General features: G+C 41.8%; 1 protein-coding gene across 1 annotated transcript in view; it reads right to left on the reverse strand.

Moving 5' to 3' along the window:
- LOC149453083 (zinc finger CCCH-type antiviral protein 1-like) overlaps positions 1 to 13121 on the reverse strand; it is a 71293-nt gene that overhangs the window by 42749 nt on the left and 15423 nt on the right. Inside the window, exons 4-8 of the mRNA XM_089688710.1 lie at positions 11841 to 12977; positions 11110 to 11172; positions 10895 to 11018; positions 10510 to 10675; positions 7516 to 7636 (exon numbers count right to left, since the gene is read on the reverse strand). Of these exons, the coding sequence (XP_089544836.1) occupies positions 7516 to 7636; positions 10510 to 10675; positions 10895 to 11018; positions 11110 to 11172; positions 11841 to 12977 (1611 nt within the window). The remainder of the gene's footprint in view (positions 1 to 7515; positions 7637 to 10509; positions 10676 to 10894; positions 11019 to 11109; positions 11173 to 11840; positions 12978 to 13121) is intronic.

The following is a 13121-nucleotide window of genomic DNA, read 5'->3' on the forward strand; positions in this document are numbered from 1 at the left end:
AGACATGTTGTGACCAGTTTAGTGTGGAGGAACTGAAGTGGCCGCACAAAGCTCTGACCTCAACCCTATGATCAAATGAAATGCTAATGTGAGCCAGGTTACCAGGATCTGAATTCAAACCCAGGACCTCTGCTGTGTCTGACAACGACTCTTCCTACTGAGCTCCCTGAAGCTCCGAATAGCACCTTGCTTGATCTTTTGGTCAATCTTTGTTGATACCCTGTGTGCCCGCACTACATGGGTTAGTTGCTTGTTTTTGACTAGGGGAGAGGAGAAAGCAGATATACCTGTAGCAAACTTGCGCATCAGAGATGGACGCAGATTCCCCCTTTATTAAAAGTAATCATTTATCCCTTATTCTCCTTCCCCCTCCCTTTCTGAGAGGCACCGTGACAGATGTGTGTGTGTTAAAAGTGTCACAGGCCAGATCCCAGCAGGGAGCCACATGGCACCGCACTGTCCAAAGAACCTGTGTAATTTCCCACCTCGGGAAAAAATAACGGAGCCTTCCCAAGAGTTCAAGGCATTCCCAAGAAGCACAAACCAGATAACATTTTTAAAAGATCCAGTTTTCCCCTATGTTTCATATCTTGAAATATGGAAGACTTACATAAAAACCGGGCACCTCGTCAGATGGCCAATACGCAGACTAACATTTTGATGGGTCACTCGTCCACCTCAGATCATCAGGGTAGCCAAAACATAGAACTCGTACACCGTGTAACGTACAATTTCATAATTCATATCTACATGATCCTTAGACTTATCTGCATAATAAAATACCCGCGGAGAGATTGTCACTTGTGCAGCTGGGAAGTTATAGGCCAGAATATGAATTATCAGAGATGCTGGTTCTAATTTTGGGTTCCGCCTGCCGATCCCTCCCTAAACAAAGTATTGGTCAGTCACTCAGAGCCACACCCCCCCCCCCCCCCCCCCGCTGGGGGACTTTAAAAAACAGACTAGCAGGCCTAAAGAAAAAAGTTAAAGACATCTCCCATTTTTTCCATCAATACCACCTGAGGAGACCCTTTCGCTCTGCAACTTGGATCTGCTTACATCAAAGGCTTAAATGGCAAGTAACTTAACCCTTTAACTTCTCCCTGTTATCTCTTTGCTGTGCTATGGTTCTTTGTGTGTATATATATATATATCTATATATCTTAGTTACATCTTTTTTCTGTAAATATTTTTTATTGCACCCTGTTTGACCTTTTAGTAATAAATCTTCCTTTCTGAAAGTGTTGAACTGTTTCTATAGCTTTTAATTGCAATTTACGAATCCCTGCCTTTTGAAGAGACGCTACTGTTTGTTTTAACCTCTGTATAACCGGCCTGAGGACCGTTTTATATAGACAATTATTTCAATCATCATAGTGTTATAGCTGAACCCTGAGTTTCCTCTTTTCTCGGTACAAAAAGGAGGTGGTGGCAGTGAATGGTTAGTTGCGTGATTAACCTGACCCAGTAACAAGTGCATCCAGGCTGCAGGCACAGATTGAAATCCATTAGCACGAAAATCGCAGTGTATGGTGCAGCTGGGTGTGGCATTGTTACGCACGTCACATCGTCACATCACGGTTTGGATCGGCCAGTCCTTCGGTCACGAGTTTGGTGAGAAGGTCTGGGGTCTGACGCCGCGATTGTGACCTATTGGATGTCGCGATCATGAGATTGTTGCATGTTGGTGGCGGCGATCTTGCGCCCGTGACAATACCTACCTGATCCTCCAATCCTCTAAGCACAAGATCCCTGAAGGTGTGGCAGGTGTGCACCCCTTATACCCCATCCCCATGTGGTCTAGCGGTGTTGAACAATGGACTGTTCCTGATGTAATGAAGCCCAGAGCATGCTTCATAGAGCTGCTCTGAAAGTGAATATGCCAGAAACAGTCAACTGCTGGATGGTGGGGTAGCGCTGCCTGCTGGTGGAGTAGAGGATTGGGTGAGTTCAAGGCTTTCTGCAGGCATAGCCCCAGTGGAAGAGAAAACTTTTTTGTCCGGAGTTGGGCTGTAAAGTTTTTTAATCGTCAAACATGAAATATGAACAAAGTATTTCCCTCTATAGTAGGGGTAGTCAACCTTAAAGAGGTGGAAATCTACCTGAACAACATGGGAGAAGTCATAGATCACCGGGCACAGTGTTGCCCAGTGTCACCTCCTCACGTCTGATTTACACCTCTAATTGCCGTACTACCATGAATTCACAAAAAGAGCATTGGGGAACTGGAGAAAGTACAGAGAAGGGCAACCAAACTGATAAGAGGAATGGAGGAGATCAGCTATGAGGAAAGATTAGAGGAATTTAATTTATTCTCTCTTGAGAAGTAGAGATTAAGGGGGGATATGATCAACATGTATAAATACATCAGTGGTTCATGTAGTGAACTCGGTGTAGAGCTATTCACCCTGAGGTCATCACAGAGGACAAGGGGGCACTCTTTACGTCTGGAGGAAAAGAAATGTAATCACCACATATGGAAAGGTTTCTTCACAGTACGAATTGTGAAAATGTGGAATAGACTCCCTCAAGACTTGGTTCTGTCCAGCTCAGTGGATTGCTTTAAAAAAGGCCTGGATTGTTTCTTAGATACACAGAATATAACTGGATACTAACATTTATAGGTAAAGTTGATCCAGGGAATATCCGATTGCCTCTCGGGGGATCAGGAAGGAATTTTTTCCCAGCAGGAGTAAATTGGATCATACTTTGCTGGGTTTTGTTGCCTTCCTCTGGATCAACTGTGGGTATAGGATTATAACTTTTTTTATTGATGGCTGAACTGGATGGACGTTTGTCTTTTTTCAGCCAGACTAACTATGTAACTATGTAATCGTGTCGCAAGTGCATCCATTGCACGGCAATCATGAGTTTAAATCAGGTGGTGAGGAGGCAACATATCACCTCCTCGCCACCTGTCAAACACACTTTTCAGAAGAACAGCAGTGCCTGCTGCACTTGTGAATGAGCCCTTAGTTGCATTCGGCTGTGGCACCCTTAGGGCTCGTTCACATGTACAGTTGGAGGGTGGTAAAACTCTGAGGCTGAGTCGCAGTTTTACCACCCGCAAACCCTACCCCCTTTAGCTGCTGAGGCAGAAGCCAAAGGTGTATACATGCTGCAGCAGGAACTAACCCCCCTTTTGCTAACCCCCTGTTGCTTTTCGTGGGTGCTACTACCACTTTGCAAGTGCCCCACAACTGCATGCTTCTGTGGGGACCAAGGGATTAACGCAGGTGGTGAGAAAGGAACACACTGCTGCCTGCATTAACCCCTTGTTTGCTGTACTGCACAAGGTTGCAGGGCACTTGCAGAGCGGCCTCATTCACAAGCATTGGTCATGCTTGGCAGGTGCTACACCCACCAACCATGACAGCACATATAACTGCTGCTGCGGCATGTGTACACCCCTGGCCACTGCAGCTAAAGAGGGTGCGGTTGGGGCAGGGGTGGTAAAACATTTTAACTATGGGGTTATACCACCCCCCAAACTGCAAATGTAAATTAACCCTTACTGTTCTGAGCCCCCTATAATGCTGCTTTTACAATGATGTGCTGTAGTTTACCTGCACTGTGGGTGCAGCACAGTGCATCTGTGACTTTCTTGGGTTAGCTGTGCTTTGCCACAGACTTCTATTATATCCTGCAGGTGTGGGGCACTTTCTGAAAGCATGCCAAAACTCCTGCATTCAGGAGTTTTGATGTGCTTTCAGAAAGTGCACCAAACCCATAGGATATACCAAACGTCTGCAGCTAAGCACGACAAACCCGCAGGAAAACTACAGGAACACTGCACTGCACCCACGGTGTGAGTAAACCACAGCACATCAGCGTGAAAACCGCTCTATAGTGTGTACTCTTAACCACTTGAGCTCCTGAGGATTTTAATTTGCGGTCATGCAATGCTGCACCCAAACAAAATTTACGTCCTTTTTTTCACACAAATAGAGCTTTCTTTCGGTGTATCACCTGTGCGCTTTTTATTTTTCACGCTATAAACAAAAAAAGGCCAAAAATTTTGAAGAAAAACAATATTTTTTACTTTCTGCTATAAAAAATATATAGTAAACTCAAAGTTGGTTATAAATTTTGGCCAAAATGTATTCTGCTCCATGTTTTTGGTAAAAAAAATCCCAATAAGTGTATATTGATTGCTTTGTGTGGAAGTTATAGCGTCTACAATCTATGGTATAAATACTGCAATTTACACCATTTTTCTGCTATACAGCGCTGCGCTAGTTTAACGGACAATTGCGCGGTCATGCAATACGGTACATAAATGAAATTTACATCCTTTTTTTCCCCACAAATTGAGCTTTCTTTTGGTGGTATTTGATCGCCTGTGCGGTTTTTATTTTTTGTGCTATAAAAAAAAAGGCTGACAATTTTGAGAAAAAAAAAACAATATTTTGGACTTTTTGCTATAAAACATGTCCAGTAAAAAAAAATGCAAAAATCAAATTTAGTTATAAATTTCTGCCAAAATGCATTCTGTGACATGTCTTTGCTAAAAAAAAAAACAATACGTGTAAATTAATTGGTTTAAGTGAAAGTTATAGCATTTACAAATGGCGGGAAAGATACTGGGATTTTTAATTTTTATTTATACTAATAATGGCGCCGATCAGCGGCATATAGCGGCAATCAGCGACATATGGCGGCGACCAGCGACTTATGGCGGGACTGCGGCGGACATTTTGACACTGGGGGGGAACTGACTTGGGGTCACTGACATCCCCAGTGACACCAATACAGTGATCAGTGAAAAAAAAACACTGAAACTGTACTAATGTCACTGGGGAGGAAGGGGTTAACATTTTTAGAATTTGCTGTGTAAGGGGAGTGTTTTACTAGGGGGCGGGGGTGTGTACTGGACGGGGGAGGGAGGGGGGAGCTGATCCAGGGAGAGAAACTCTTCTCTCCCTCTGCAGCTTGTCGGCGAACTGCCACAGAGCAGGCTGTGTGTAAACAATGCAGCCCTGCTCTGTGTCAGTGATTACCGCTCATCGCGGCAAAACAGCTGGTAAATACCCAGCGGCGGAGACCCGCTGCTGACACCCACGGGACAGGCAGGGCGGGCGCGCGCCCCCTACCTGTTTTGAAGGCAGCCGTTTTAAAACGTGCTTTTGCCTACGAGCGCCGCCCTGCCACCGTTTATATGCGGTGGCTGGGCGGCATGTGGTTAATCCAGAGCACCAAGTGTTATTTCTGTCCGCTGCCTCATTCCTCTGCTATAAGCATGAGTCACTTCTGACAAGTATTTCTGACACCAAGAGAAAAAAATGTGACAGGGAGGGACCTCCAGCAGATGGACAGCCTCACCTCTGTTCCTGTAAGCTGTGTGAAGCTGGGTGTGTCAAATCCCTCCAATCAGCTCTCAGAGCTCTCCTCACTGATGTAACTTCAGCTCCCACCCCCTGCTTTTCAGAGCTGAGAGATCCTGTGTAAATTCTTCACTTTAAATGGCTGTAGGGGAAAAACGGCTGTAGATAAACAGGAACAATTGGTGTAGGAGGAATTCTTTCATCTCTGTGTACCACCTGAGGCCAGTCATTTTACTGGGTATTTGTGGGGGTTTACACAAAGTTATCTTATGTGTCTATGCACACACAGACTTAGTGGCAGGGGCTTTTAGGAGCTGTAAAAAAAAAAACCTACTGTCAGTGCGTCAAGGAGCAGCAGCATTTTGGCAGAAAAAACAGTTGACGTGTGTAAATGCGTGTAAAGGCATCTAAATGTGCCAAAATGTGCGTTAACGCTGGCGTTAATTCATTTCATTCTGGTTAATGAAATGAATTAATGCCCAAGTGCATGACACCTGTAAATGCACTTAAATGCTTGTAAAAGCGTCAGGCGTGTTTTCTGCCAAAACGCTGCTGCCAAGAGAAGCAGCGTTTTTAAAATGCCCTGTGTGCAATGAGGCCTAAGTCATGCCTTTGCACCTTTTCCTTTTTGCCAGATTATTGTGTTTATGTAAGTAACTTACTTTTTGTTGATATTGCTACAGTCCTCTTTATCTACAACTACTTGTGGAAAGCCTTCCCATAAGAGTGGGGGATGTTAGAGCCCCAAAGGGGGCAACTCCATATTAGTGGAATGGGATGTCTAACAAGCTCATATAGGTGTGATGGTCAGCTGTGCTGACTTTTTGAAAATTTCACATACCTTTTGCTTTTTCTTTATATTTACATATTTGGAATATTTTTTAGCTCCTGTCCCTCTGTCTGCACTGTATCCCATGATATGAAATTTCAACCTAACCACTTGCCCCAGAAGGATGTACCAGTACATCCTCTGATTTCAGTGGTTCTACCAGAGTCATGGCTGCAGCTGCAGTTATGACCCGGTATCTTTTTTTTCTTTTTCAGCTGGCAATTCTCTATAATGTAAAAGTGATCTGAGTTGCTACACACAAGCTATCACAAGGAATGTTGTTGATAGCAATAAAATTGCTAAAAAGAAAAAATTAAAGTGAAAGTGTTAAAAAAAAAGTTATATTTAGTACCATAATTTGTCACCATTCCACGGGCATGCGCAATTTTAAAGCGTGATATGTTAGGTATCTATTTACTCGGTGTAACATCATCTTTTATAATGTACCAAACAATTGGGTATTATATTGTGTTTGTGTGCACTACATTTTGTTAAAGTGTATTTTTTCCCAAAAATTTGTGTTTGAAAAACTGCTGCACAACTATTGTGCGACATAAAAAATTGCAGCAACCAACTTTTTTTCTCCAGGCCCGTTGCTTTCAGAAAATATACCGTGTTTGGAGGATCTAAGTAATTATCTAGTAAAAAAAAAAAATGCTGAATTTACATGTATGAGAGAAGAGTCATTATTGGCCTGTGACCAAGTGGTTACATTAAAGTGGAACTTCAATCTCTCAATCAACATTGACTATTTTTAATCCTTATGCTGCCAGCATTAGTTAATAGATAGGAAAGTATATAATTATTACTTGTTTTACACTTTTTTTTTACATTTCTTCAGTTACTTCCTGGTTTCCATGCCTAGACAAATGATGTCATAGATTCCAGGAGTCTTCAGGAGGGGTTTTCTCAGCTAAGCACACCCTTTTGCCTGCATACCTGAGCTAAGAGAGGATAGATTCCATGAAGTAAATGCTACATGAATCATCTGCCCTTACTCAAGATGGTCACAGCCAGAAATGCTAGGAGGTGTTTTTCAAGGTGATTTCCCAGCAAAATAAAGCAAAGAGACATGGATGGATGGGCGAGTTTGCTTTGAATATTAAAAATGAATTAAATAAGAGTTTTTGGTTTGTGGTGCTCAGATATATTGTAGTTCCACTTTAAGCCATAGATCTGGTTCCCTGTATACAGCATTATTAACATGACTTTACTGAAGCATTTATCATCATATACAATAAAAACCAGAAGTCTTTCGTTTTGCAAACTGTGCAAAATTAACTATCCCCTGCCCTATTACATTTTTTCAATTCATTGAACAGGTACAATTTGCTGATTTAACATAAGGAACCTGGTTCACACCTTGGCAGTCAATAATGTAGGTCTGGTCTCCAGCAGTAAAAGGAATCGTTCCAGTGGGGTCGGCCAAGTAGATTGACTCCAGATCTGATGATTGAATGGTAGCATTCATGTTCTCTGTGTTCTAGAAGAACAGAGATAGACAGGAGATTCATTATCCTGTGTGACACATACTGTAGCATCCAACCAAAAAAATCACACTGGGACATAAATCATACAATAGAGCAGTGCCTATTCTGCAAGGTGATATGATATCTGCAAAGTGCATCTGCTCTTTTACCAATAGTCATGCAAAGACAGATAGTAAAGAATCCACTTAATAATGGAGGCATGGTCTGGCACTGGATGGTTTTTATACCTCACAATCAAACTGGTATCTAATCCTTGAATTAACAATCAACTAAACTCTTAACCACAACCCTTCCACATCAGCCTTATCCTCATCACTAACCTAGATCATTTACTCCCACCTCAACTTCCCATCTTCACCTGATCCACTGATTCATTTTAATCCTTAACCTATTTTATAAATCTAATCCATCTTCAACCTAGCACTCCACCTAAAGCTAAACTCAGGTCAGCTGATAAAAATCTCTTTTTGTTAGCCCATCTAAGATGATAATGAGGTTTGATGAACCCCAAAAAACTGAGTGGAGAGAATAGAGAACCATACTGAACATAATGCCTTCCTCCTTTCTTCAAAAGTCAGTGACAAAACAACCAGATTTAGATTTGGTGCCGGAGGTACCCGAGACACATTGCATATAACCCCCAACGAAACACTGTGCAGTTTAAGACACATCTAATACAAGCAGGACATCATAAATCCCATTAGACATTCATGGTATAGCATCTTTGAAAGGACACAGAACCAATTCCATTAAATACCATTAAGCAGAATCTGGAAGCCCAAAACTGGTAATGAGCTTTACTCTAGCTCTACTTGGTAAAACTGCCCTTTTCATACATCTCCAGCTCTCAGATTCTACACAAAATCCATAATCCCTGTTATTGTGAAATTGCATTCATAAATACTGTTGACCCCAACTGTATATGAAAATAACAATCAAGTAGGTACCAAACATGCCTATGCTATAATGCTTAGAAGGTTAATTGGTCACATTAAAGCAGAACTAAAACCAGTATACTTGCCCCCTCTCTAACGTCCATAGTCCATGAGGTGTTCCTCACCGCTGCCAGCATCTTCTCCCCAAGAGTCCATCTTCAGGCATATTTACTAGCCAGCGCGGCATGATGTAATTCCTGCGCATGCACAGGAGTCAGTCATCTCACCACACAGGGACCATGCAACCAATGTAGGCGGAGCTGCACATGTGCAGCTCAATTTACATGCTGCAGAATGCTGTGAGCAGGCAGGTCGGTGTATTTATTGCAGAAGAGACAGTGGGGTTGATTTACTAAAACTGGAGAGTGAAAAATCTGGTGCAGCTGTGCATGGTGGCCAATCAGCGTCTAAGTTCAACTTGTTCAGTTAAGCTTTAGAATGAAACCTGGAAGGTAATTGGTTTCTATGCAGAACTGCACCAGATTTTGCATTCTGCTGTTTTAGTAAATCAACACCATTGCGTGTCTCTAATGCAATAAACAGCCTGCCCGCTCACAAGTTTTATTAAAGAGCCTTCAGTTCCACTTTAGAACCTTTAGGTGTTATAGGCATCCAATATATGTCATGTCTGGTCTTTATCAATTTATGATTTCATTGTAATTATTATGTTGGTTGTTGGACTGCAAAACCTTAACATCTAGAAATATTGATATAGTTTGAATTACTGTCATTAGGAGAGTGTATGCTAAAGTTTTTAAAACATTACAACACCCCTCAGCACAATCCTCAGACCTTTTAATTTATTATGTAATTTTGGTAAGCACCTTCAACAAAAACAACTGCTGAAATTAGCAGCTGTATCTCTAGTTTTCCACTAAAATGATAAAGGATTATTAATGGTCATTCATGAGAGCCAATTACCTTAATGCATCAAAGTAGACTTGCCCTGCAATGGATTGGACTGGAACCAAAGAACAGGTAAATGTTTGCTAAGTACATTTTATTTTTATTCCTACATCCTTTACTGCTGTTTTGTCTGTTTCATAATATCTATCCTATAAATACTTTTTCTTTTCATTCAATTTTTTTTTTTAAATTGTTAAGATGAGTCTCTATGAATGTTTTTTAAAGTGATTGTAAAGGTTCTTTTTTTAAAATAACAAACATGACATTGGTTTTGCACAGAGTGATCTGGATCCTCCACTTCTGGAGTGCCCCACTAGTGCTCTGGGCTGCTCCTCTCCTCCACGTGCCATCACAGGAAGCCGCTTTCTATGACAGCACACATGCAGGCTCGATCCTGAGCCGCACTGTGTGTCTATTGACACATAGTCAACTGGCTCAGCCATGCCCCCTGCACCCTCATCACTGAATTTGATTGATAGCAGCAGGAGACAATGGCTCCAGCTGCTCTCACTGAGGAGAGAGAGAGCTGCTGCTCTTGGGCTCACTACTTGATCGAGATCTGGCTCAGGTAAGTATTTAGGAGGGCTGGGGAGGACTACACTTAAAAGTTTTTTTTACCTTGATGCAGAAAATGTAAGATAAAAAACCTGAAGCCTTTACAACCACTTTAACTATTACAGGCGAATGTTCTTAATTGCTTTTTTTCTCTTAGGATCGAATGTTAAGAAATATTTAATTCACCCGGTGAAAGACAACAAATATAGACTGGCATTATATGTAGATTACAAGATTAAAATCATTACAGGTATTATTCATTAGGTTAGCGCAAATGAAACATTGTTCATAAATAGACCCTTAGGTGTCATTCTTCCAAAAGACTGGGGGCAACCTGTGGTGGAAAAGAAATACTATGAGGGACAGCTCTTGATTAAAGGTAGAAATGACAGTATAGTTGCATTTTTGTTTTTATTGCTTGCTGGAGGGGTTTTGAAAAGGAAAAAAAAAGAGTTTGATATTTCACTTACCGGTTGCCCATATTCAGTCCAGGTACTAGACTCATTCTTCCAGTACCAACACCACTCAGTGGTCAGTACGTATTCAGGGGGCTGGGTCACAGATGACGGGGTGGTAAGCCTGCGGACTGCCTGGGTACCAGATATCATGGTCTGAAAGTTGATCAGCACTCGGTACCTGCAAAGCCAAGAAAGTGGAAGTAAACTCACACACTGACAATAAATCAGTATTAGTGGGCCATAAATTTGTATCTATAGAAGAGATCATTAACATTAAAGGATTCAAGGTCTTATTTAACAATACCATGTTGTCTAGGGTGGAATTTTTCTTCTATAATTTGTAACATATACATTACAAGGTGGTGAATTTGGGTTGTTTAAAAGTAACATGAGATACCTGTCAATCTTTGGATCGCTGTAAGCCTTTTCGATATCCTCCATATTAGGGAGGTCATCCCAATCCCTTCCATTGAACACCTGCCAGCGATACGGTAAGTAGTAGTGCATGTTAGGGCATTTACCTGTGAACCAAGAAAAACACCAACTGTCATCTCTAGAAACGTCTTAGATCTTTTTACAAAACAAGCAGGAGAAGAGTCACTGGCTACTCACTTTCCAGACTGCAGTGCTTCCAGATATTGGTGAGACAAATTTCTGGTGTTTTTTCCAGCGATGCTAAAGTAAAAGCAAAAAGAAAAATCACCTCTGCATCAACAAATTTCTCAAAATGGAACACTTTTACTAAATATTTAAAAGGTTTTGAACAAAATGTAGAGGCTTAGTCCTTTAGTGACCTAAAATCATTGATGCCTAAATGTCCAGACATAATAGCAGCATCACTATGCCTCAGATAAGTTGGCCAAATTGCAACATCACTATGCTTTAGTTAGTTGGCAATAACTTTATCACAAAAAGGTTCCTTTCACACAGGGCGGACCTGTCAGTGGATCCGCTTGCTCAGTGGGGGATCTGCCCGCTGATCCCTGCTGAACAAGCGGATGACAGGTCTGTGTCCGCTCCCCTTATGCAGAGCAGACATGGATACAGCCCACTGTCCTCTATGGGCTGTCAGATGGAAACGGGCCGCTTGTCCGTTTCCATCCGACTGTCATAGAGAGCAATGGAGCGCCCGATCGAGTCCACTTGAAAAACAGGTGGACTCGATCGGTCTGATCATGTGAAAGGGGCCTAAATGTTTTACATTGTCTTAAGGAGCTCTATCTGATGGAGAGAAATTCTGATGAAGTATCCACACATTCTTTATATGGGGCAATCTTTATTACTGGTCCACTTTTAAATAAAGATATTTTACCCTCCCATAAAAACTTGTCCCATCTACTTACATTTCCCAGGTGATACGGAAGGAATAGTGGTGGCTGGCTGAGGTTTTGTAGCTGTAGAGTTGTTTGCCTTTAGTGGTTGACAAAAGAAATCAAAATCTTCATGAGTTTGTGAATATTGGGCTCCACCTGTTGTGTTGGTTTTTATGACTGGTTTCACATTAGCTTGAATTTTCCTGGAGGGCGTGTCAGCTTCAACTAAAACATTAAATGAACTTAAATTTGAAGATGCTCCCATATGGTCAGATGTGGCTGGTTTGGGTTGAGTGACAGAAGTCATTTCTGTGGTAGTGTACAAAGATGTCTTTGGCATCGTTGGTGGAGCAATGGATAGCCTTGCCATTGAAGAATCCAATGCCTTCCTCAGTGCCATATCTGTTTTTTTAGCAGATAGACATTTTGTTGAAGTGATATCTGAATTGTTGGATACTGTTAGAGATGGACTGAATCTCGCTTCAGCACTAGATGAATCCCCTTTAGAAAGGTGCACCTGTCTGTTGAATATTGATGAAGTCAATGCATTAATTGGCTTTGGTGGCACTGGTGGATATTTCCTTGAAGGATTAAATGATGGGCTTGAAATTGTTGATGGTTGTGGTGAAGTAGTGTTTGGGACACTCTTCAAGGTTGTAAGCATTGGCCTGTTAAATATTCTAGAAGGAACTTCTAGTCTCTCCTGTGCAACACCTGGAGAGGGTGCATGAGAGTGGGGCTGATACGATTTAAGAAGTGGCACTGGTGTTGCACCAGCAGTATTTGGTGAAACATAATCAGCTTTCAGGGTGCTATATGCTCTAGAGACCTCAGAGGTTATTCTAGAATTTATCGACTCAGTTGACTGGACAGGGGTTTGGGACATTAATGGCTTATCAGGTCTGGATAACGTCACATAGCCTTTACAAGGTAGTACAGATCTTGTCCCTTCTTGTGGTGTAACCCCAACAGATCTAACTTGTGCCTTTTCTGGCTGCACTGTATTTGCGGTAAACCAATCATCCATTAGATTGTCAAGCCTTGTTTTTGAATATCTGCCATGGTCACTACTACTGTCACTATCGTTGTAATCTTCATCACCTGAGCGATGTCCCATGTTAAACTGCGATGGTGGGCGGCTGTTTGAACGCCAACGAGGTTGGAATCCTAAAGGTTTTGAAAATAATACAAATTAAATTGGAACTCCATCCATAAATGTAATGCTGTTTCTAGGAAGGGAAAGAAAAGTTAAGAATTCATACACTCTATTAAGAGACTGGTGGTCTTGTAGCTATATACAATTGGTAAGTA

This window comes from Staurois parvus, unplaced genomic scaffold (genome assembly GCF_062004578.1).
Source record: "Staurois parvus isolate SC_StPar_1 unplaced genomic scaffold, SC_StPar_1.0 ptg000452l, whole genome shotgun sequence".
Lineage (NCBI taxonomy): Eukaryota > Metazoa > Chordata > Amphibia > Anura > Ranidae > Staurois > Staurois parvus.